Source organism: Portunus trituberculatus, chromosome 48 (assembly GCF_017591435.1).
Source record: "Portunus trituberculatus isolate SZX2019 chromosome 48, ASM1759143v1, whole genome shotgun sequence".
In the NCBI taxonomy this organism is placed as follows: domain Eukaryota; kingdom Metazoa; phylum Arthropoda; class Malacostraca; order Decapoda; family Portunidae; genus Portunus; species Portunus trituberculatus.
Window position 1 is genome coordinate 20,721,713 of NC_059302.1, and position 23,887 is coordinate 20,745,599.

A 23,887-nucleotide genomic window follows, 5' to 3' on the forward strand; every position below is an offset into this window, starting at 1 on the left:
AGGAGAGTATGTACCGTGATGGGAGGTGACAGAGGTCTGGTATCCACAGGTGAAGTTGGTGTCGTGGTGTGTAGTGGTGGTGGTGGTGAGCGACGACTCTTCCTTCCTCGCCGCCTGGACAGAGATGGCCCACAGTGGCGGCCTGCTGGCGTGGCCCACGCAACTCGTGGCGCTCACCGGTCTGCCCAAGGATCGCCTCCGCCGCTTGCACTCAAGCTTCTCCCACGTCAACGCCGTGCTCATCGTCAGCGACGGCGGCGTCTCACCCAGGTGACGTGGGCTGCAGCGATGGCTTTGGATTGTCTGTTTATACGTGTGTGCGTACTTTCTTGACAGCAAGGATAATGACAGGGATTGACACTTCAGCGGTAAACAGTTAATCAAATAGACAACTGGTTTGGGGCTGTGACACAGGCTTGACGTTCCAATATGATAATTGTGTAGCGTGGTTATGCCACACGAAGTTGGCACTGTTGTATTAGTAAAGATTTCAATGCTTCCGTCACACTCTTGGTATACATAGACGGAGGGCGAACAGTGCGTGCTGACCAGCCTTGACACATGCCAGCTTCATAAACACAAACGGTTTAACAATAACAAGAACATTTCTATACGGGTGACTGTTGCAGGTGCGAGGTGTTGGTGCACCTGCCTTACAGCGAACAGGTGGTGCAGGTGGCCAGGTGGCGTCCAGAGCGCCTCACCCTCTCCTCCTCTCTGCCGCTCTTCCCTGACAAGTTCCACAGGTGAGTGTGGACCTTTTCTTGGCTTCCTTCAGCCTCCCAGGACACGGCCAAGGTACAGGGCCATTGTATTGTAGGAGGGTCGGCACTACAGGAAGGTGGTGGTACAGGCACTTGTGATAAAGGTGGGGAGGGACGCCATTACAGGAAGGCAACACCAAGGAGGAGTAGAACCACGGAGAGGTACTGCTCACTAAGGGAACGCCTTTACTACAGGCACCGCCTGTGTGTGTGTGTGTGTGTGTGAGAGAGAGAGAGAGAGAGAGAGAGAGAGAGAGAGAGAGAGAGAGAGAGAGAGAGAGAGAGAGAGAGAGAGAGAGAGAGAGAGAGAGAGAGAGAGAGAGAGAGAGAGAGAGAGAGAGAGAGAGAGAGAGAGAGAGAGAGAGAGAGAGAGAGAGAGAGAGAGAGAGAGAGAGAGAGAGAGAGAGAGAGAGAGAGAGAGAGAGAGAGAGAGAGAGAGAGAGAGAGAGAGAGAGAGAGAGAGAGAGAGAGAGAGAGAGAGAGAGAGAGAGAGAGAGAGAGAGAGAGAGAGAGAGAGAGAGAGAGAGAGAGAGAGAGAGAGAGAGAGAGAGAGAGAGAGAGAGAGAGAGAGAGAGAGAGAGAGAGAGAGAGAGAGAGAGAGAGAGAGAGAGAGAGAGAGAGAGAGAGAGAGAGAGAGAGAGAGAGAGAGAGAGAGAGAGAGAGAGAGAGAGAGAGAGAGAGAGAGAGAGAGAGAGAGAGAGAGAGAGAGAGAGAGAGAGAGAGAGAGAGAGAGAGAGAGAGAGAGAGAGAGAGAGAGAGAGAGAGAGAGAGAGAGAGAGAGAGAGAGAGAGAGAGAGAGAGAGAGAGAGAGAGAGAGAGAGAGAGAGAGAGAGAGAGAGAGAGAGAGAGAGAGAGAGAGAGAGAGAGAGAGAGAGAGAGAGAGAGAGAGAGAGAGAGAGAGCAAAGAGAGAGGGCTGCGTCATCCTCTAAGAGACCGCAGAGCACGAGAACGGTGCTCAATGGTGGTGACGCCGTAGAGGTGCCGCGATCCCACGGGTGTCAGCATCAACGCACCTTCGCAGGACGCGTCTCCAGGATGTGGAACTTGTTCACGGCCGCGGTGCCTCACGTCCAGGAGATGAACACACACAGTGTCAAACTGATGGCACATAAGTGGAGACAGACACTGCCAACTCCTCTGACACTCTTTGTGACGTGACACTCAGTGTAGTGCAGTGCGTGAATAGTGCTAGTGAAGTGAAGAATAGTGCTCCATTTACATGCTGACCATCTTGTATATTATCTATTTTTAAGTCTTGTAAATATTGTAGAGAAATAGATTGTAGTACCCTTAGAATAGGTAGCACACGACAGTGCGCCTTTGGGTACATGTTCCTTTGTATAAAGTTTTGTTTAAAGAAAAAGAGAGAGAGAGAGAGAGAGAGAGAGAGAGAGAGAGAGAGAGAGAGAGAGAGAGAGAGAGAGAGAGAGAGAGAGAGAGAGAGAGAGAGAGAGAGAGAGAGAGAGAGAGAGAGAGAGAGAGAGAGAGAGAGAGAGAGAGAGAGAGAGAGAGAGAGAGAGAGAGAGAGAGAGAGAGAGAGAGAGAGAGAGAGAGAGAGAGAGAGAGAGAGAGAGAGAGAGAGAGAGAGAGAGAGAGAGAGAGAGAGAGAGAGAGAGAGAGAGAGAGAGAGAGTTCTGGTCTGGTCCGAGTGCAAAAAGGGGTTCCTTAATCGAGATAACGGTTTCCTTACGGATGGGCATTCATATTGGATGTAACCCCCAAAAATAACTCCTTTAGCTCATAAATTCCCGTGAAAAGCTCATATTGTGTGAAAAGAAAAAGTCACTTTCTCTCTCTGCCTCTGCGCAGGTTCCAGGAGCAACCTTTCCTTCGCCTCACTGCCGAGGAGTTCCCACCCCACGTGGTGCTGCAACGCAGGGCGGCTTCTGGAGGCGGCACCACGCTGGTCTTCTCGGGAGCCATGATGAGCGTCCTTGGAGTCCTCGCCCAGTCCCTCAACTTCAGGTATGCGTGGCTTCCTCAAGAGAGCACATGACTGCCAGGAAATCTGTGTCCCATTCATTGTCTATTCATTGCAGCATATGGCGGTCTATGCCAGCAGGCCTCTGAGCCGTATAACGTCTCAGTCTGTGCTGCTGGCTCTTGATATATATACACAGTTATTCAACAGTGTGGCACTTACTAATACCATACATATGCTAACGTAACCCTCCATGCACAAAATTGGTAGTAGATCCTAGTCAATACATGTTTCGACATTTGTATTGTGAATTTCAACAACAAAAACAATGTTCTTCTTACATTGGTCTTTGTCTGACAGTTACGAAGTGGTGCGTGCTCCTGACAACTCCTTTGGCAACAGGCTGGCTAATGGCACTGTCACTGGGATGGTGGGCATGGTGGTCCGCAAGGTGAGACACCGCACAGGCACAGTGATTACCACTTACGATTCTTTACACATCATGACCCTGATCATCCTAAACACTTCCCGCACTTCTCTGCACAATAGGAGGTAGACCTCGGCCTGGGTCCCTTCGGCTTCACCGCGGAGCGCACCTTGATCATTGACTATACAGTGCCAGTGGTGAACGATTACCTCAGGATTCTGGCTGGCCGCGGCCGCCCTGAGGTGGACCCATGGGGTTTCATGCTGCCCCTGGCGCCTATGGTGTGGGTGGGCCTGGTGGTGGCGCTGGTGGTGGTGATGGCAATTGTTCTGCTCCTCGCTCGTTGCGTCTCCATCTATCCTCCGGCCCTAGCCCCCTACGTCAGAGTCCTGCTACAGGAGAGTAAGTAGAACTCTGCCTCTCCTCTACTAAACCTCATCTTCTTTTTCTCACCGAAACACAGCTGTCTGAGGCAGCTGACAGTAGCCCCTTCTCTTTTCCCTCCTACTTTCTCTATTCTCATTTTCGTTCCAAAGCTGGATGTTGTGTCTATGTACGAAACGATTTAACTTGCTCTCGTTCCCACGCTCTTGAATCTTCCGAGTTTTCCCACCATCTGGCTTCCACTCAACAGTCACTCTCTAACTAAATTCATCTGTGCTGTTTATCTCTCCCTAACTCTTCTGACTATAGTAAATTCTTCGACTATTTAACTTCCAAAGTGGAGCACATTCTGTCCCTCTACCCTTTCGCAGAGATTTCCATTCTTGGAGATTTCAATGTTCACCACCAGCTTTGGCTTTCATCTCCCTTCACTGACCATCCTGGTGAACTAGCCTTCAACTTTGCTATCCTCCATGACCTAGAGCAACTGGTGCAACACCCTACTCGTATTCCTGACCGTCTTGGAGACACGCCCAACATTCTTGATCTCTTCCTCACCTCTAATCCTTCTGCTTATGCTGTCACCCTTTCATCTCCGTTGGGCTCCTCCGATCACAATCTCATTTCTGTATCTTGTCCTATTTCTCCAATCCCTCCACAGGATCCCCAAAGCGAAGGTGCCTCTGGCGTTTTGCCTCTGCCAGTTGGGGGACCTGAGGAGGTATTATGCTGATTTTCCTGGAATGATTACTGCTTCCGTGTCAGAGACCCATCTCTTTGTGCTGAACGCATAACAGAGGTGATAGTGTCTGGCATGGAGGCGTACATTCCTCATTCTTTTCTCAACCTAAACCTTCTAAACCTTGGTTTAACTCAGCCTGTTCTCGTGCTATACATGATAGAGAGGTTGCCCACAAAAGGTACTTGAGCCTTCCATCTCCTGAATCTCATGCACTTTATATCTCTGCCGGAATCATGCCAAGTCTGTTCTTCAACTTGCCAAACACTCTTTCATAAATAGAAAATGTCAAAATCTTTCAAACTCAAACTCTCCTCGAGACTTCTGGCATCTAGCCAAAAACATCTCAAATAACTTCACTTCTTCATCTTTCCTCCTTTATTTCATCCTGATGGCACCACTGCCATCTCTTCTGTCTCTAAAGCTGAACTCTTTTCTCAAACCTTTGCTCACAACTCCACCTTGGATGATTCTGGGCTTGTCCCTCCCTCTCCTCCTCCTCTGACTATTTCATGTCTACAATTAAAATTCTTCGTAATGATGTTTTCCATGCCCTCGCTGGCCTAAACCCTCGGAAGGCTTATGGACCTGATGGGGTCCCTCCTATTGTTCTCAAAACTGTGCTTCCGTGCTTGCACCTTGCCTGGCCAAACTCTTCCAACTTTGTCTATCGACTTCTACCTTTCCTTCCTGCTGGAAGTTTGCCTACATTCAGCCTGTTCCTAAAAAGGGTGACCGTTCTAACCCTCAAACTACCGTCCTATAGCTTTAATCTCTTGCTTGTCTAAAGTTTTGAATCTATCCTGAATAGGAAGATTCTCAAACATCTGTCACTTCACAATCTTCTGTCTGATCGCCAGTATGGCTTCCGTCAAGGTCGCTCTACTGGTGATCTTCTGGCTTTCCTTACTGAGTCTTGGTCATCCTCTTTTAGAGATTTCGGTGAAACTTTTGCTGTAGCGTTAGACATATCAAAAGCTTTTGATAGAGTCTGGCATAAAGCTTTGATTTCAAAACTGCCCTCCTACGGCTTCTATCCTTCTCTCTACAACTTTATCTCAAGTTTCCTTTCCGACCGTTCTATTGCTGCTGTGGTAGACGGCCACTGTTCTTCTCCTAAATCTATTAATAGTGGTGTTCCTCAGGGTTCTGTCCTGTCACCCAATCTCTTTCTATTATTCATTAATGACCTTCTTAACCAAACTTCTTGCCCTATCCACTCCTACGCTGATGATACCACCCTACATCTTTCCACGTCCTTTCAGAGACGACCAACCCTTCAGGAAGTCAACAGATCACGCAGGGACGCCACAGAACGCCTGACTTCCGATCTTTCTAAGATTTCCGATTGGGGCAGAGAAAATCTAGTAGTTTTCAATGCCTCAAAAACTCAATTCCTCCATCTATCAACTCGACACAACCTTCCAGACAACTATCCCCTCTTCTTCAATGACACTCAACTGTCTCCCTCTTCCACAATGAATATCCTCGGTCTGTCCTTTGCTCATAATCTTAACTGGAAACTTCACATCTCATCTCTTGCTAAAACAGCTTCTATGAAGTTAGGTGTTCTGAGGCGTCTCCGCCAGTTTCTCTCGCCCCTCCAACTGCTTACTCTGTATAAGGGCCTTATCCGCCCCTGTATGGAGTACTCTTCGCATGTTTGGGGGGTTCCAGTCACACAGTTTTACTAGATAGGGTGGAATCAAAAGCTTTTCGTCTCATCAACTCCCCTCCTCTGATTAACTGTCTTCAGCCTCTTTCTCACCGCCGAAATGTTGCATCTCTTTCTATCTTTTATCGCTATTATCATGCTAACTGTTCTCCTGATCTTGCTAATTGCATGCCTCCCCTCCTCCTGCTGTCTCGCTGCACAAGGCTTTCTTCTTCCTCTCATCCCTATTCTGTCCAACTTTGTAATGCAAGAGTTAACCAGTACTCTCAATCATTCGTACCTTCCACTGGTAAACTCTGGAACTCCCTCCATGCATTTGTATTTCCGAATTCCTACGACTTGTCTTCTTTTAAGAGAGAGGTATTGAGGCATTTGGTCCCTAATTTTGGCTGACGCGTTTCCTCTTTGTTTAGAACCAACACTCAAGTGGGTCGTTTTTTTTTATCTTTTCTTGTTTTTTTTTTTTGCCCTTGGCTGGCCTTCTTCCCTACATAAAAAAGTGCACCGTCACTACGGTGAGATACTGAAAGCCTGGGAACTGCAATCGAATTATTGCTCTCTCTCTCTCTCTCTCTCTCTCTCTCTCTCTCTCTCTCTCTCACTCCCTGGCAGACTCGTGGTTGCCGGCGCTGTGGGGCTGGGAGCGGCTGGTGCTGGGCGGGTGGATGCTGGCTATGCTCGTGGTGACGCAGAGCTACACGGGGAACCTCATGTCCCTGCTGGCGGTGCGCTACATCCCGCAGCCCTTCCAGACACTGCGTGCGCTGCTGGACGACTCCGCCACCACTATGGTCTGGGAGTATGACACTGCATATGTCAGCACCTTTCGTGTGAGTGCTTTTATCTTTTCATTTTCATTGAAAGTCTTCTTCGTATTGCTACTTCACACTACTAAAAAACTCCACCTGGCTACATAACCTGAGTCCGTCTTACGTCTGGGAGGCGGTGGCACAGTGGATAAGGTAGTGAGCGTGGGATCGGGCAGATGTCCACGCATAGGTTCGAATCCCACCACGTATCGCATTGATACTTTGCCATTTGTCGAGTGGTTTAAAGTTACCTACATGTCACCACAATACCCAGGTTCCAGGTGGTTTCACCAAAGATGCGCTTGGGTGGTGATATGGGCCCTAATTTGGGTACCTCTATAAATAAAATTGCCTGTGCCACTAATGGGTGGAAGCTTAACAGCGCTTCCAATACTCTTCAAGAGATCAGGGAAAAAAAAAAAAAAAATATATATATATATATATATATATATATATATATATATATATATATATATACAAAATAATACAGTGAGGGCCAATGGGTTTCCAAGAGCATGTGTTCGAATTCTGGCCACGGTCAGTGAGTGAAGGGCTTCCATTCGGGACAACAGCTCCCAAGCGGGTGGGCTCTCAGATCGAAGATAGAAAAATAGCCCTTAAATTCCAGTAGAAAGCTCATATTGTATATATAAAAAGACTCAAGATTGGATTGTAAAGGGGATATCACACTGGCCTGTGATACGCAGAACGAGGAACATCCGCTCCAGAACTCAGACCACTGTGTGTGCCCACGCGGTCCATAGTGTGTATCATCATTATTAATGATGGAAAGCATGATCTACAAGTTACGAAACATATATTTATTACTTCATTGACGATGATGAGTTTAAAAGATGAGATTCAGTTACTGCCAAACATTATATATGAATACAAGTTAAATAAAAGCCATTCTTAAATTGCACTGTCACTGTCAGGCTCTCTCTCTCTCTCTCTCTCTCTCTCTCTCTCTCCATGTACGTCAGTGCTAGGCACTCATACCTCCCAGATCATTGATTTACACTGTACACATTATCGCCAATAAGTCACCATAAAAGTATTAGCACTATCATTTGAGCATCTTTCTATACTAGTACATATATCTAAATCTCCTTCCCTCCTCAGGCCACTATCATATGATAATGTCACTTACAATTAGCCTACACATTTCACTCTCCTTTCCTTTTCAGCTGCTACTATCATGTGCTGATACACAAGTATTTTCATATATAGAGAGTCTTTCATCGCTTCTCAGACCACTCATGTGCTTATGTTACCTGTAGTTCTTTATTTCAATCTACTTCATCTTCTTCTAACCCTTGGCTTCGTCGGTGTTTACCTCAGGGGTTGTGTAGTGGAGAAAGGGCGCCCATAGTTCCGGGTTACAAAACCTTACGGGGTCTCGAAAGAGAACTTAACTTTTGAGGTACGTACGAAGTCCATAAGTGTTTTGTGAATAACTCTTAGGAGAGATAAGGACTTCTTAAATAATTAAGAAATACGTAGCTAACTGTTTAGTGAATCCTGCCCCAGATAGCTGGAACTTGTCCGGGATTAGCGGAGCAAAGTTGGGATGGCTTCATATCCATTCCGGTTCTCCGTATCCCAATGAAAAAATAAACATAATATATGTAATAAAAACCTATTATTTAAACTAAAAAGAACGTGCCTAAATATTTCTTATAGGATTATTAAATAATATTTCGTCAATTTAGAAAGACAAAATGTATCTCTCTCTCTCTCTCTCTCTATATATATATATATATATATATATATATATATATATATATATATATATATATTTTTTTTTTTTTTTTTTTTTTTTTTTTTTTTTTATTTTACGTCCGGTTCCCCTATTATATTAGGGCTAGGACGGTGCCTCCTGACAGAGGAGTCAGGAGGACTTCGGTTTTGGCATTTGGGAACCGTTACCCCGAGTGGATGCCCTTCCTAACCTCGGACCGTGGCCAGGATTCGAACCCGTGCGCTTGAGAACCCTGGGGCTCGCAAAGCGCGCGGTCCCACTGCACCACGGCGGCCTATATATATATATATATATATATATATATATATATATATATATATATATATATATATATATATATATATATATATATATATATATATATATATATATATATATATATATATATATATATATATTATATCATATCGATAGTTTGGGCTCATGGCAACCACCTCCGACTCCAAAGTTGCCGTCGCGCACGTCTCGGCTCTTCTCTAGTTTCTTTTACTTTTCTTCAAAGCGAGGAAGTGCAAATGCAATCCCAGCACGAAGCACAGGTTGAGGTATAAGCGGCATGGTTTTGTTCTGGTTTGTTTTGATTAGGCTTGGTCCTGGTTGTTCGGCCGTTTGCTTAGCATAGCAACAACGCGGGCAGCTTGTCTGTGATAATGTTCCTGGTTTCGCACCAAGAACCATGGCCCGCGTTCCGTGTTTCACAGGCCAGTGTGATACCCCTTAAGGAGGCATCACACTAGCCTATGATACGCGGAACACGTCTCATACTACGTAACTAACTATCAATCCACAGCAAGAGCGTCATAGGCAGATCATTATTACTATCTATTTTTATGTGAAAGCAAAGTCCACTCTCGTATTGGTTTCTAAAAAAAAAAAAAAAAAAAAAAAAAAAATGTGAAAAGAATGAATATTAAAGGACTATTGCATTTCATTAACGATACTAGAGACTAATACATTGGTATTACATTGGTAAACCTTGGCTAAGCACTGTGTTCCTCCACACGCCCTTCAGACAACGGAGATCGGCATCCTGAGGGAGGTGCGCGAGATGGACGCGGCTGGTCAGGTTCAGTACGTGCTGGCCACGGAGTATCCAAGCTTGCTGCGGGGAGACGTGCGGTTCGGGAGTCACGCGTTCATCGGCGAGGACCTCACCGCCAAGGTTCTAATGGCGCAACAGTTTTCCGAGACAGGCAAGGCGCGGCGTAACCTTCATTATCCACATATTATCACACCAAAGTATATTTTTGCCAGCATAGTATCCTTGTCCGACACTTTGCTAAGATTTTACTTGTGAAAAACAATCCACACGGCCCCTCAAACCTTTAGTACTAGGTATATATACGTAGGCACCCTAGCAGGACATCGGATGAAATGTGTTATCTTTGGTAAGAGGAAGGCGGTGGCGTAGTGGATAAGGTGGTGAGCGTGGGATCGGGCAGATGTCCACATATAGGTTCGAATCCCATCACATACCGCCTTGAAACTGCCATTTGTCAAGTGGTTTAAAGTTACCTACGTTTCACCATGATAACCGGGTTCTATGCGGTTACACCAAAGATGCGCTTGGATGGTGATATTGGCCCTAATATGAGTACCACTATAAATGAAATTGCTTGTTCCACTAATGGGTGGAAGCTGAACAGCGCTTGCCATACATACTTTTCAAGTATGCGTACAGGTGTTATAGGCCATAACAAAAAAAGAAAGCAGAAGTTGGCGTCACGGAAGCTCACCTGATCCTCAATCCCTGGCAGGCAGTTGTGACTTCTATACCTCCCGGGAGTCCTTCATGCCCTTCTTGTACTGCATGATTGGTGCCAAGCACAGTCCTCTCGTGCAAAGCGTCAGCAAGCGGTGAGTTGAATGAGTGATACAATCGTCTAATAGGTCTGCAGTTTATTACTTGGAGTAAAGTGTTGTTTAGTGTGTGTGTGAAAGTTGGTGTTTGGTGTTCGTAGCATCACATGGATCACGGAGGCGGGCCTGTACGACCACTGGATGAACAGCCTCAGCTCAAACTCCACAGTGTGTGAGCGCCCGCCGACCAAGATCACCGTCAGGACACCGCTGTCACTCGGCAATGTGTGGGTGAGTGCAGGATCATGGGGACGTGGAAAAGTAGACGGGAAGTTGTAACAAGTAAATAAGTAAGATACATGCACTTATCCTCAAATTTTTGGGTATACCTTGCATTCTTCAGGGAGTGGCATCTTTAGCGTGTTTTTTTCAACTATATAGCCTTTCTGCTGCCCTATAGAGCCTTTTCTTACATTGTAAGAACCTACTCCTGCACACACTGTCTTGTCACAGGGCATGTTTGCAATCCTGGTGGTGGGCAACGCGGTGAGTCTGCTACTGTTCCTGGTGGAGGTGCTGGCAGGCCACCACCTCCACTCCCTCCTGACGGCGACCTCCTCCTGGACGTGACCTGGCTCAGTGCCTCGATACAGCCTCTGCTTTCACAGGATGCAGCATTTTGCTTTTATAAGGAAGAGTGAATGCATTTTGCGTGACAAGAGAGCTCTGCAAACAGTTGCAGTGGTAGACCATGTATCAAACTTTTGACATATTTCTTAAAAGTTTAGAAGTGTATCTCTAACCTTACTTCTCAAGAGTACACGTTTTTACAAAGGTATGTTTTTTATTTTCCTGAAGTGGGTAAGTGATGAGTTGAGCGGGTACCATTCACTGACATAATGCTATAAGGGATTACAGACACTTGGTACTGAGGTAGATGTCTTGCCTTCATATACAGTACAAGTGGCTGGAACATGTGCCACATCAACACTGCTATCTATACTCTACTTCTGATACGAGCACGCAAATACGTAAAAATGGATAAATGAATAAACAAATAGAGAATGAGAGACGGGGAGAGCGGTGGGTGGAAACAGAGCACCATGGCTTGCCCGCAACCAAACGAGTAAAAAAAGTAGAATAGAAAAATAAGATAAACGCGCAGCCAATCAATGCAGTGAGGGAGAGGCAGTGCGCGTGCTTAGGGAGTGGTGACCTGACTCTTGCTTGATTAAAAGCAGCCCATCTCCCAGACCTCGTCACTGCTGCTTGTGCTGCCTTTGTCTCGCGCCGCAGCTGTCCCAAGGCCACGGTACAGGTACTGTCCATTAGCACACACACACACACACACACACACACACACACACACACACACACACACACACACACACACACACACACACACACACACACACAGACATTCAATATCTATTACGAATGATCCTCTTTGTGGTAATTAACGTGACAGCAGGAAATCTTAGCTGTGCCATTTCATGAATACACATTAATACACTAAAGTTCATCGAAAATTTAAACTACAGTCGGCAGAAAAAGTCCATTATATTGTTTTCCACCTAATTTACTGCTATGCTCTAAATCTTCTCAATCGTAGATACAATGGGACAAATGAACACGAGAGGAACTGCAGGAATCACCAGATCTGTGGAGGATAAATGTGATTATCATTCTTTTTATGCAGGAGAGACACTAACCGAGGGTAACAAATTAGAGTTGAAAATGAAAGATCTTACTGAAGATACCATTTCCTAACTAAAAGAGACACATATTTCTAGTCAGGTATCCTCCTTTTTCATTTTTCTATTGTTTGCCTGTACACAAACAGTCTGGTTGCTTAGGCTACTGCAGTCGTCTCACACTCTATTTGTCAACAGACTAGACTAAATATCTGGTATGAAAAAGGAAAGACAATTCTTAATTGCTAACTCTAAAAAGTCTTACTGATGAAAAAATAAGACAAAAAATCTAAAAAGCTTTCCTTGATATATGGTGACACTGTTTAGCATGAGTGCAGTCTTTCGCAATCCTTATCTAAACTTATACAAGATTATAATGTCAAGCTGAGGTGAAGCTGAAGTAGTCAGAAGGTTAATTTTTGTGTTAACAGATTCCATAACCATTACAACAACTTTACATTCCTTTTGGTGACTTTAATTGCTGTAGGCGCAACACAACACCAAGAGAATGACGCGCCACACCAAAGCTACCATTCTCTTCCATCAATGACCTTGTACACGATCCCGAAAGCAGCGGCTGTGTCCAGTTTGGCTGACCTGTTCTGAAGCTAGCTGGAACCTGCTATGGCAACAGCATGAACAGGAATACGATAATTAGTTGTTAAGAACAGTGACCTATTTGTTTTGCATTTCACGTACGGGGAGGTGAAAGGTGTAGGTTTGATTGGAAATCAAATGGAGGTGGAAACATGTAACGGTAGGGAGGGTAAGAGGTAGTTAGGAAAGATAACTTAAATATACAAATCTGATAGGCTAATTTGTGCACAGCGCCGTCCCCCTCAGGCCGCCATGTGTGGGTGCCGCTCGTTTAGGCCAACGGAGGGCCACGAACGGGCAGGCTTTGTGTGGCTGTGGTCCTTAGGGATGCCGGTGTGCGACATTGCCATCCGTAGCGGCACCAGCGTCACCACCGTCTACAGATGGATCCGTCGCTGGCAACGGGAGGGTCACGTCAACTCCAAGACAAGGAACTGTCGCCTGGTGATCCCCGCCACTCCACCACCACACAAGCAGCTGTCTCCTCTAAGGCAGCTGGCGGCCACTTCTTCTGCCTCTTCCTGTACCTCTGGTCCCTCTTCTGCTCCTCGCCCAGGAGCCGCCCTCCTTGGCATTCAGCCGGGCAAACCGAACGCCCCTCACCAGCAACATCCTCACACTGGCGCTACTCCCCAGAATCAATACTGCATGAACCATTATTTCGATACTAATTACTCACGATTCCAAAATGCAAGACAGATTTATACTAATAAATGGTACGAGGTTAGCCAAACATAAAGTCACCTAAGAATGCTTTTTTTTTTTTTTTTTTTTTTTTTTAAGAGCGATAGCACGCCGACCATCAACATGAGCCGCAAGACTCCTTACCTTCCCACGCTGAACATTTGCTACCACGGTCTTCTTGATGTTCTCTGTGATGGTGGGACAAGCATCCCGCCTGGCGAAAAGAGACGAGAGGAACACAACTGGCCGTCACATTCTTCCTGTACACGACATGAACAGAATGAAGAGAGAGAGAGAGAGAGAGAGAGAGAGAGAGAGAGAGAGAGAGAGAGAGAGACAAAACAGATGAACGTATACGCATACAAAACTTTATGTTGGATGTTAAACAAGTTTTCAACTATTTATGAAACATGAAAATACGAAAACAAACATTTGTAGTGAACAGTGTGAACAACATCCATCCAGTTTGAAGGGCACCCTTTTGTTCAATCTTTCTTAAAATAAATTGGTAATCGATCGATTCTCTTTAGTTTTATTTTCTGATGTGTCTCAAACTGCCTTACAAAAGTCACTGAGAATATATATATATATATATATATATATATATATATATATATATATATATATATATATATATATATATATATATATATATATATATATATATATATATATATATATATATATATATATATATATATATATATATATATATAGAGAGAGAGAGAGAGAGAGAGAGAGAGAGAGAGCAGAAATTTATGATACCTTGACAACAGGATGTCAGCGTGGGTTGGGAACAGCTTTTCCTTGTGCTGCGTGGCGCTGCTGGCCATCCTTGGCATCGGAGAGACACTGCGGCCCCGGGGTAAGTTCTCCACGCACTGCTGTACCTCACCATGCACCAAACCATGCACCGCCACAGACACACTGAGCTAAACGGTGTCTCTCTCCTTGTCCTGCCCCTCTCCGCCGCCGTCTAGGGGATGGGGAGACGCTGGAGGCGGCGGGAGCGGCGGCGGCGGAAGTGATGGCTAGGGCGTGGCAGCCACACTGCTGTGTCGTTCTGCTGATGGACGGCGCCGCCTCCACGCACGCTGTGGTCAAGGTGTGTCCACACTTGTTTTCCTTAAACTTGTTGTATTTTTACCAAAACTTGGAGTGACTGCGCCAGGAAGAGCAGCAGCACCGCGAGGCCCACCTGTGCCTTCTACCGCGGCATCAGTCAGCCTCGTCGTTCACACACTCTGCTTCTCTTGTTCTCTTCAGGCACTGCGGCAGATGGCGGCGCCCTGGGGAGCTACCGTACTGGAGGTGCGGCCCGTTGCTGACAGACCCAACGACTCCCTGCAGCTGCTGCGCCGCGCCCTACGCAAGGCACGCCAGGTGAGGCGCGGTGAGGGACTAACAGGAGGCCTTGGTGTGAAGAGACAAGCGGGAAGTGACAGGAGAGTATGTACCGTGTCGGGAGGTAACTGAGGTTTGGAGTCCACAGGTGCAGCGGGTGTCGTGGTGTATGGTGGTGGTGGTGGTGAGCGACGACCTTTCCTTCCTCGCCGGCTGGACGGAGCTGGCACGCAGTGGCGGCCTGCTGGCATGGCCTACACAACTCGTGGCGCTCACCGGCCTGCCCAAGGATCGCCTCCACCACTTGCACTCAAGCTTTTCCCACGTCAACGCCGTGCTCATCGTCAGCGACGGCGGCGCCTCGTCAAGGTGACGTGGGGTGCAGCATGGAATATCACTGATTAATTGATTCTTGAAACACTGTGCTACATCAGTCGTGGTTTCGTGTCATATTTTCATGTGCCCTCAGGGTTAAAGCAGGTAATCTTTTTCTTTTGTTTTTACCAAAACAATGAATGGTAGCGGCTTCCAATAAGCTAAGAGTTTGCTGCTTGATTTATATTTCCATGATACAGGTGCCTGTTGCAGGTGTGAAGTGTTGGTGCACCTGCCATACAGCGAGCAGGTGGTGCAGGTGGCTAGGTGGAACCCAGCACGTTTCATTCTCACCTCTTCACTGCCTCTCTTCCCGGACAAGTTCCACAGGTAAGTCTGGACCATTGCTTGTCTTCCCTCAGCCTCTCAAGAAAGGGCCGTGGGGAGGCGCCGGTTTAGGGTCCCCGATACGTTAGGATGAGGGGCAAGTAGAAAGTGTTGTAAATCGAGGCCGTTAACAGTTTCAGTAGTTCATGACAGGAGATAATAAGGAGTATAACACCACTGCGTTAAGTGTGAGAATACAAAATTCAAGACACTTAGTGAGTGTTGAGCTTGAGTTGGGAGTCACCCAGCACTTGGCTGTCGCTGTAGCCTTTGGATCGTTGTTCTCCCATACACACCTGGAAGTGGAAGAGCGGGGCAGGAAGTTTGAAGCATTAAAGCTTTCCCTCCGTCCCCTCTCCCTCATCATTCATCACATTCACACCTGTTCTCCAACCCCATCCCCATCCCTGTCCCTGAGGGGTCCCTGCCTTTCAATCATTCTCATACGTTCCCTCCAGGCACTCTCTAAGAAATCTTTCACACCCTCAATCACCCGACCATTTACCTGTCTCTCAACAGACAGCCCCAGCAGGTACTCCATCCATTCCTAGCATTCTCTCTCTCATCTCACTACATGCTTCTACTCCTATTTCTTCTGTCACTACACCTAACATCCTGTCTCTTGCACACCCATATCCCTCACACTCAACATCAAATGTTCTACTGTCTCATCCACACCCGTCTCGCATACCTCACACACCTTGCTTCCTCCATTCTTCCACCTATACACCCTGCTGTTCACCTCCAGGGACTTGGTCCTGGCTCTGAACAGCAGTTCCCCCCCCGCGGCTCCCATCATAAAAACTTTCACACCTAGGCCGGTCCTTTCTCCGATACCATTCTAGCGTTGCCTTCTCACTCATCCCCCTCCTCCACTCTGCTTTTCCTTTCTCTTCCACACGCCCATTGATTTCTCTCTTACTCGCATCTACACTTCCATGTCCTATGGCTCTTCTAACAAGCATTCCTATTTCACCCACCCAAATTTCTATATTAAACGACTCCTGTGCCCACTGTCCATACACGTTCCATTCGGACACCTTTTTTGCCCATTTACTCCCATCCATCCTGTGCAGTCTAACCCTATACCTCAACACTGCCTTAGCTAACCTTTCTCTAAATGTACTCCATCCCATATCTCCTCTGATCGCCTCCACTGCCACATACCTGTTGGCACCTAACGCTATCCTGCCTGTCATGTTCTGCAGAACCTCTAGCCTATTCAGGTCTTTCCTAGTCCACACTGTTGTTTCTAAACCATACATGATGCTGGGGATAGCTACTCCCTTCCATAGTCCTCTAACTACCTCATACTTATTTGCCCTGCACCGTGCTACACTACCTAGCCTCCCCACCCATTGGTTAGTCCGTGCTATTCTTTCCTGCTTGGTCCTTTCACACCTTTCATCCACCCAAATACCCAGATACTTGTACTCCTTTGTTCTTCCTATTTCCTCCCCACCCAGCATCCATGTCCTGTTCCTGTCTAATGCATCCCCATTTACTACTAATACTTCACTCTTCTCCCTGCTGAATAACGTCAAAATCCCTTCCATACTCACTCACAGCGTTCAGCATTTCCTGCAGCTCTGCATGGTGCTCACTAAGGACCACCACATCATCTGCATAAAGGAGAATGCTCAGCACATCATTCCCCACTTTCACTCCTAATCCTGTTCGCCTCACTCTCGCTGCCATCTCCTCCACATATAGGCCAAATAGTAAAGGGGAAAGAACACAGCCTTGTCTCACTCCTCTCTCATTACTCACCCATCCAGTCACCAGATCCCCCATACTAAACACCGCTCTTGTATTCTCATGCATACTCCTAATGATTCTCACTATCTTCTCACTCACCCCAACTTTTTCTAATACCTTGCACAGCATTCTCCTATCTACTCTATCATAAGCCTTCTCTATGTCTAGAAAAGCTAAATACTTCTTCCCACCGTCCTTTCTCGCTCTCCCTATCACTTCATTTACTACATACATGTTATCCTCACCTCTTCTATCCTTCCTAAACCCATTCTGTTCCTCACCCATTACCCTATTTCTTTCCATCACTTCACTCAGTCTTTCATTCAACACACCACAGAATATCTTACACACTGAATCACACACTGCTATTGGTCTATAGTTCCTAATTTCCTTCCTACTTTTACTACCTCCTTTATGAATAAGTGTCACTCTACTTTCATTCCAGGTTGCAGGCACTCTTTCATCCCTCCAGATCCTTCCAAACAACTCATGCAGCCCCTCAATCACTCCTCGACCACCCTCTCTGTAAAATTCATTCAGAATCCCATCGATACCCGGAGCCTTACCTCTCTTTAGTTTCTTCACATACGTCTCAATCTCCTCCATACTGATCTCTTCATTCCTTCCTTCCTCTATTTTCCTATCTAGGGTAATGTTTCCTAAGTTCCTAGCTGGTTCATTTACTCCTCCAACAGTTTTCCAGTACTCTTCTATCTCTCCAATCATTTCCTCCCTTTCCCTAATTCTTCTTCCATTCACTACTAACTCTTCTACATGGTCTACTTTACTACCTTCCTCTCCTCTTAAAAATTTATACCATTCCCTACCTCCTTCTTCACCCATTCTTCTAAGTTCCTCAATAATTTTCCTCTCCTCATTCCCTCTGGCCCTCCTGATTAGTGCCTTCACCTCTTGCTGCTTACTCCTATACTCATCCCACACTCTATCATACTCTATTCTCTCTACCTCACTGTTCTGTCTGTACCTTCTAAGGCTCCTACATCTCCTATTCAGTTGCCTTCTTTCCTTCCTCACCCTGTCTATCTCATTGTTCCACCACCTCTTCCCTTTCCTTTCTCTCCCTTTACCTCTTGGTTCTGTCCTACCAATACTCTCCTCTGCGGCTATGGTTAATTTCCTAACTAGACTCCTATTACACTCATCCACTCCTCTCTCTGTCTGTGGTCCGTTCTCATCAGTCTTGCATTCCATCTTCTCTATCGCTTCTCTAAAACTATCCCAGTCTGCCTCTCTAACTTTCCACCTTCCCTTCCCCTGTGTAGTCACTTTTACCTTCTCCTTCACACACTCATACTTCAATACCATAACATTATGGTCACTCGCTACATCAATCTTTCTCTCCTCATCCACCCACATGCCTTTTACTCGTTCCCTCGCTTTGTCGTTAACCACCATGTAGTCAATGACAGATTCACTTTCCTTTCCACACCATGTCACTCTACCCTCTGCCATGGTCACATTCAAAATCTCAAGCTCATTCCTCTCCACAAAATCTAATAACAATTGTCCATTACCATTTACTTCCTCACCCAATACTCCTATATGACCATTCATGTCCCCCATCACAATTACTCTTTCATTCTTATTCTCTTGTACCAGCCTTTCAATAATCCTATATTTTCTTTCATTCTCAGCTCTCGTTTCTGCTCTTTCAACGGTCATGTAGCACACAATTAATATTATTTTCTCTCTGTCCCTACCTACCTTATACTCTAATCTCACTGCCATAACATCCTCACTCATCTCACACTCCCTTACGTCTAACTCCTCTATGTCCACGCCTGCATCTAATCTTACCATTACTCCAACCCCTCCCCCCTTCCTCTGCTGCTTACTCCTACCTTTACCTATCATTCTAAAACTCTCTGACTCAAGTTCTACTCTCTCTCTTAGCTGGGTTTCAGTTACACAGACTACCTCTACATTCCATACATTCATTTCCTGCTGAGGTCTTCCATTTTCCAACATCCCATCCTCTCACATTCACACATCCTATCCTCAGACACCCTCTCTCTCGTCAGTCACTCCCTTTCACACTCCTGCCTCTTTTCCCTCATCTCACACAATCTCTCTGTCGCTGTCACCCATTCAAGAAACCTTCTGCACATCCTCCTGTCCCCCTCACTATTCAGGTGTACACCGTCCCTGTCATACACTCCAAGTGGCAGGGCACCGTCCAAGTCTAGGAAACTGACGCCGTAGTCCCCTTCCCTCTTGCTACATTCTATCTTTAGGTCTAGCACCTCCTGTCTAAGCAGCCTATTGGTTTCCTTCCTCAATTCCTCATATCCTCCTTCGGCCTACCCAACACCCCAACCACTGCCACTCGCACCTTCTTCTCCCTCTTTACCTCCCTCACACACTCCATCACCTTCCTGACTGTCTTCTCCGGTCCCAGCTGCCTGAGGCCGTTGCCACCTCCCTGGAGTATGAGCATGCCTTCCTGCAGGCCTCTCATATTCTCCCTAGCTGCCTCTACCACCTCCTCTACACCTTTCCCACTCAAGCTCGCCAGCTTGCTCTTCTCCCCCCTCATGGCCATGTACGTGTGGGCCCTCTTCACCATACTGTCCCCCACACACGCTATGGGCCACTTTGACTTTCCACCCTGGGGTACCCTTCGGGGAAGGGCCGCCACAGCCGCCCTCTCCTTGGCAACAGGATGGGCCTCAGCACCTCTTACCTCCGCCACTACTGCCACCTCTGAGTCTTTCCCAGGAGGGGTAGGTGAAGCCCCTTCACTAACCCTGATGGAGTCCACTGTGGCCGCTACCCCAGGCTTGGCTGGGACAGGCAGCATATCCTTAGCTACATTAGCATAGGTCTTCCCAGCCTCCTCTGTCCCCGCCTTGAAGACCTCGGCCTCTCTTTCCTGACTCTTCCTCAGGTTCCTCACCTCTTCCCTCAAGGACCTATTTTCCCTCTCCACTGCACCAAGACTCTCCATTAGCGCCTTGATCTCGCTGTCTAGCCTGTGCTGTTCCTTCACCATAGTCTCTCTCTCCTCCCGCATCCTCCTCACCGTCTCCGCATATTTTTTCGCCTGGGCGATGCACCTAGTGCACACCCAAGGCATCTCCTCTTCCTTCTGTAGTTCCCTATACAGCCCAACTCCCACCTTTTTGCATTGGGCATGTAGCCACATTTGGCACAGGTCACATTGCAGGCCATTATCCCTGTCCTCCACCTCCTGACTACATACCCCACACAGAACCTCACTACTTTGCTCTGCACATCTCCCACATTTTTCCTCAGCATTAACCTTGCCAATGAAGTTGCACACCTTGCAAGTCTTATTCCTGACAGACCTCATTCTACCAACAAAACAAATAAGTAAATGGTACAAAATGACGCACCCGGTAACGATCACAGAACCAGAATTTTCGGAATAAGTAAAAAAATTGTTAACACGATGTAATAAACAAGCCAGATACTACAGTTCATAAGGCGGAGCGAGAACGAATGCGTGGTGTTTGGAGGAAGCGGACACCACAATTTGAGAGCGTAGGTGCATCCGAAGACAGCACAGCCACAACTGACTAACGTATGCCGCCAAAATGAGACTATGAGAGGGACGCTATGAGGAGCGCAGGACCCACAATGCATCACGATACATAAGCATCTTGTATATAAAATGCATATAAATATAACACACATATACCCACAATATAACAACTGTGATAATATAACATAACATAATACAACATGAATACATGTGGGCTCACCATCACATTGTTCAGCCACGCGGGACGAAGGCGACCCCACCTAGAAAAAGACAAGTTGGAACGGCATCACAAAAAGTTACACATAATTATGAAAGCATGACAAATGCACAAAAGAAACCATGGAGGCATGAAAAATATAAAGACAACCATCAAGGCAAGACAACCATAGAAGGCGTCAAAAATACTGAAAGACAACCGTAGAGGTGTCAAAAATACCAAAACACTCATGAATTCAAAAGCAGTGTGACAATTATCAATACAAATTGATGCACAAGAAAAAAACATACATAGCAAAAATATTACATTAGCAAGGTACGACTAAGCTGCATTGATGCAGTAGAAAAAAGATACGTGGCAAAATGCATAAAATACGTAAGAAACACGGTACAACTAAACTGTGATGTTGCACAACTCCTCAAAAAAGGTACACGATGTGATAAATAACAATATAAACTTAACCTAGCATGAGGAAAAAGATATAGATGCAATACATTCTCAACCTAACATGAAGCAAAAGACATAAATGCAATATATTCTCAACATAATATGAGGCAATAGAGCTAAATGCAGTACATTTTCAAACTAACATGAGGTAAAAAAGATAAATCTTTCCTAAAGGGCAAGCAATAGAACAAAAGCTCCCATGATATAACGAAAATAAAAAAGTACAAACATTGTGAAGCCTGCATGAAAATAAATCCCTCCCATGGTGTAAATAAGACTCACTCATGGGACTGCACAAGCAAAAACAGATACAATACCAATACCTCTGGGAAGTGGATCCCAAGCAGTCTCATAAACATCACATGCAAGAAGTGTGGTAGCAGTAGCAGCAAAAGCAGTAGGAGTAGCAGTATGGGTAGCCAAGGTGACAAACTGGTAGACGTCACAGAGCAAGGCAACCTGTAGAAAAGAAGTGTAGCCATTTCCTCAAGCAGACACAGCTTGCTGGGACATTCGGCTGAAGCAGGATAGAAGATTAGTGGTGAGCAGGAGAGGTGGCGACTGAAGCCAACGGCGGTCCACCAGCAGGAACACGATGAACAAACACTCTACGACGTTGCAGGAGCACTAGTAGCTAGGAACACCAGCAAGCACAGCTAACACAGGGAACAGTGTTCCGCAGAAGGAGAAGCTGTGGAGAGTTGGCAACAGGGAAGGCTGGCAGGAGAGACCACGTGGGTTGGCAGCAAAACACAAAAAAACTCACCAGGAACAGCGTGCCGCTGAGAGAGGACAGCACCGAGCAGGCAGCAGGAATTGGTGACCAGAACAGGGAGTTAAGCTTGCAAGAGGCAAAGGAACAGCGGCCGAAAGCTTGGTAACACTTGATAGGTAACGGACGTGGTACGGTTCAGGCAGGAGCAGCTAAGCCAAAATGTGAGCAGCAGCACTTGCCACCCTTTGTAACGGTTGGCACCGCTGGCAGCTTATGTAACGGTATGCCACCGTTGACAGCAGTATGTAGAGGTTTGTTGGGCACCCAGTAACCACCAAAGGACCAAAATGTTTAGGAAAAGTGAAACACTTTGTGGTTAACACTTGGTTTAAAAAAAAAAGAAAAAAGCCAGATGCAATTCACAAGACAGAGCGAGAACGAGTGCATGGTGCTTGGAGGAAGCGGACGACTTGAGAGCGTGGATGCGTCCGGAGACAGCACAGCCACAACTGACTAAACAGACTAAGGGACGCCACCGTGTGGCCCCAAAAACAGAGGGACGCCGTCAGGAGCGCAGGACCTACAATGTATCATTATACATAAGCATCATGATATATAAAATACATATAAACATAACACACATACACCCACAATATAATAAGTATGTGATAATATAACATAACATAATACAACATGAATATGTGAGGGGCCAATATCACAAATTGCGTACGAACAAAAGATAAGAAATCCATACGAATTTCCCGTAATGCGATGCATTAAAGGTTTCTAAGGTTGTCATATTGGATACTTTCTTCTCAGCTCTGCTTCACTTCTCTGGTGGTAGTTTCCGCTAGATGGCATTGGTGCATGGTTAACATTTTTCCTTCGGCCATTAGCAGCGCTTTTGCTCAAGGGACATTAACCAATCAGTAGCTAGTAGAAATAAACAATGCGTCATAATCACATGATGCAAGGGACAGCAGTGTCTGTAAAGCTCAAAAGAACAACTCAGACCATTGCCAACTTGGTCCATCGTCAACTCGGCTCACCTATACTAGCTCGGACTACTGTGTACCAACGCGACCCATTGTGTGTATTAACATCATTAATGAAAAAAAAAAAAAAGATCTACAAGGTACGAAACATGTGCCCGTTTCTTCATTAACGTCAATGAGTTAAAAAGATGGGAATGAGTCAGTGTCAAAAGACAATTCTTACATTGCACTGTCATTGGCAGGCTCCCTCCCTCCCTCCCTCTCTCTCTCTCTCTCTCTCTCTCTCTCTCTCTCTCTCTCTCTCTCCTTCACCTTCAGACAGCAGAGTTCGGCATCCTACGAGAGGTAGGGCAGTCCGAGGCGGAGGGCAGGATCATGTTCGTGCTGGCGACGGAGTACCTGGACATCCTGCGGGGACTGGTGCGCCCTGGAACTCATGCCTTCATCGGCGAGGACCTCACCGCCAGGGTTCTCATGGCGCAAGAGTTCTCGAGGACAGGCAAGGTGGAACTAAATGACTTGCACTTGCTTTTGGTTCGCTGTGGGCTAACTTATTTTCTACCTTGTGAACAGCAATTCGCACTTTGACCTTCACTTTTCCCCTTTAGGAGGCAATAATGATTCTTGCACCTCGAAGGAACTTTTCATGTTGTTATGTTGTTGTATTTTTTATTCTTTAGCTTACTGAGTCTTCGCATCTATACTTTGTGGTCAGCAATTCGTGTTTCACCTTTCGTCATTCTTCTCGCGGCAGGTAGTTCTTGCCCTTTCTGTTTCTTTCTTTCTTTCTAGTTCAGATTTCTTTTTCTAGTTCACTGAGTATTTTTATTTTTCATTTGATTGTTTTTTTATTTGATTATTATTATTTTATTATTATTTTCATTTGATTATTATTATCTTTTTTTTTTATCTCTCATGATCAAGAA

At 46.1% G+C, this 23,887-nt stretch overlaps 1 protein-coding gene across 1 annotated transcript; it reads left to right on the plus strand.

Annotated features, from left to right (window-relative positions):
• Nucleotides 1–124: 124 nt before the first annotated feature.
• On the plus strand, nucleotides 125–11,116 carry LOC123498449 (probable glutamate receptor). The gene is made up of 10 exons (XM_045245553.1): nucleotides 125–270; nucleotides 630–746; nucleotides 2,575–2,730; nucleotides 3,047–3,137; nucleotides 3,236–3,515; nucleotides 6,524–6,741; nucleotides 9,495–9,675; nucleotides 10,240–10,339; nucleotides 10,444–10,573; nucleotides 10,796–11,116. The coding sequence occupies exons 1-10, from the start codon at nucleotides 125–127 to the stop codon at nucleotides 10,910–10,912; spliced, it is 1,536 nt and encodes a 511-aa protein (XP_045101488.1). The 3' UTR covers nucleotides 10,913–11,116.
• Nucleotides 11,117–23,887: the final 12,771 nt, after the last annotated feature.

Excerpts from the sequence above, each read along its gene's own strand:
- LOC123498449 (XM_045245553.1), top strand. The coding sequence starts at position 125 with ATGGCCCACAGTGGCGGCCTGCTGGCGTGGCCCACGCAACTCGTGGCG. Across the intron at positions 271-629 it reads GACGGCGGCGTCTCACCCAG|GTGCGAGGTGTTGGTGCACC; the intron begins GTGACGTGGGCT and ends TGACTGTTGCAG. Across the intron at positions 2,731-3,046 it reads GCCCAGTCCCTCAACTTCAG|TTACGAAGTGGTGCGTGCTC; the intron begins GTATGCGTGGCT and ends TTTGTCTGACAG.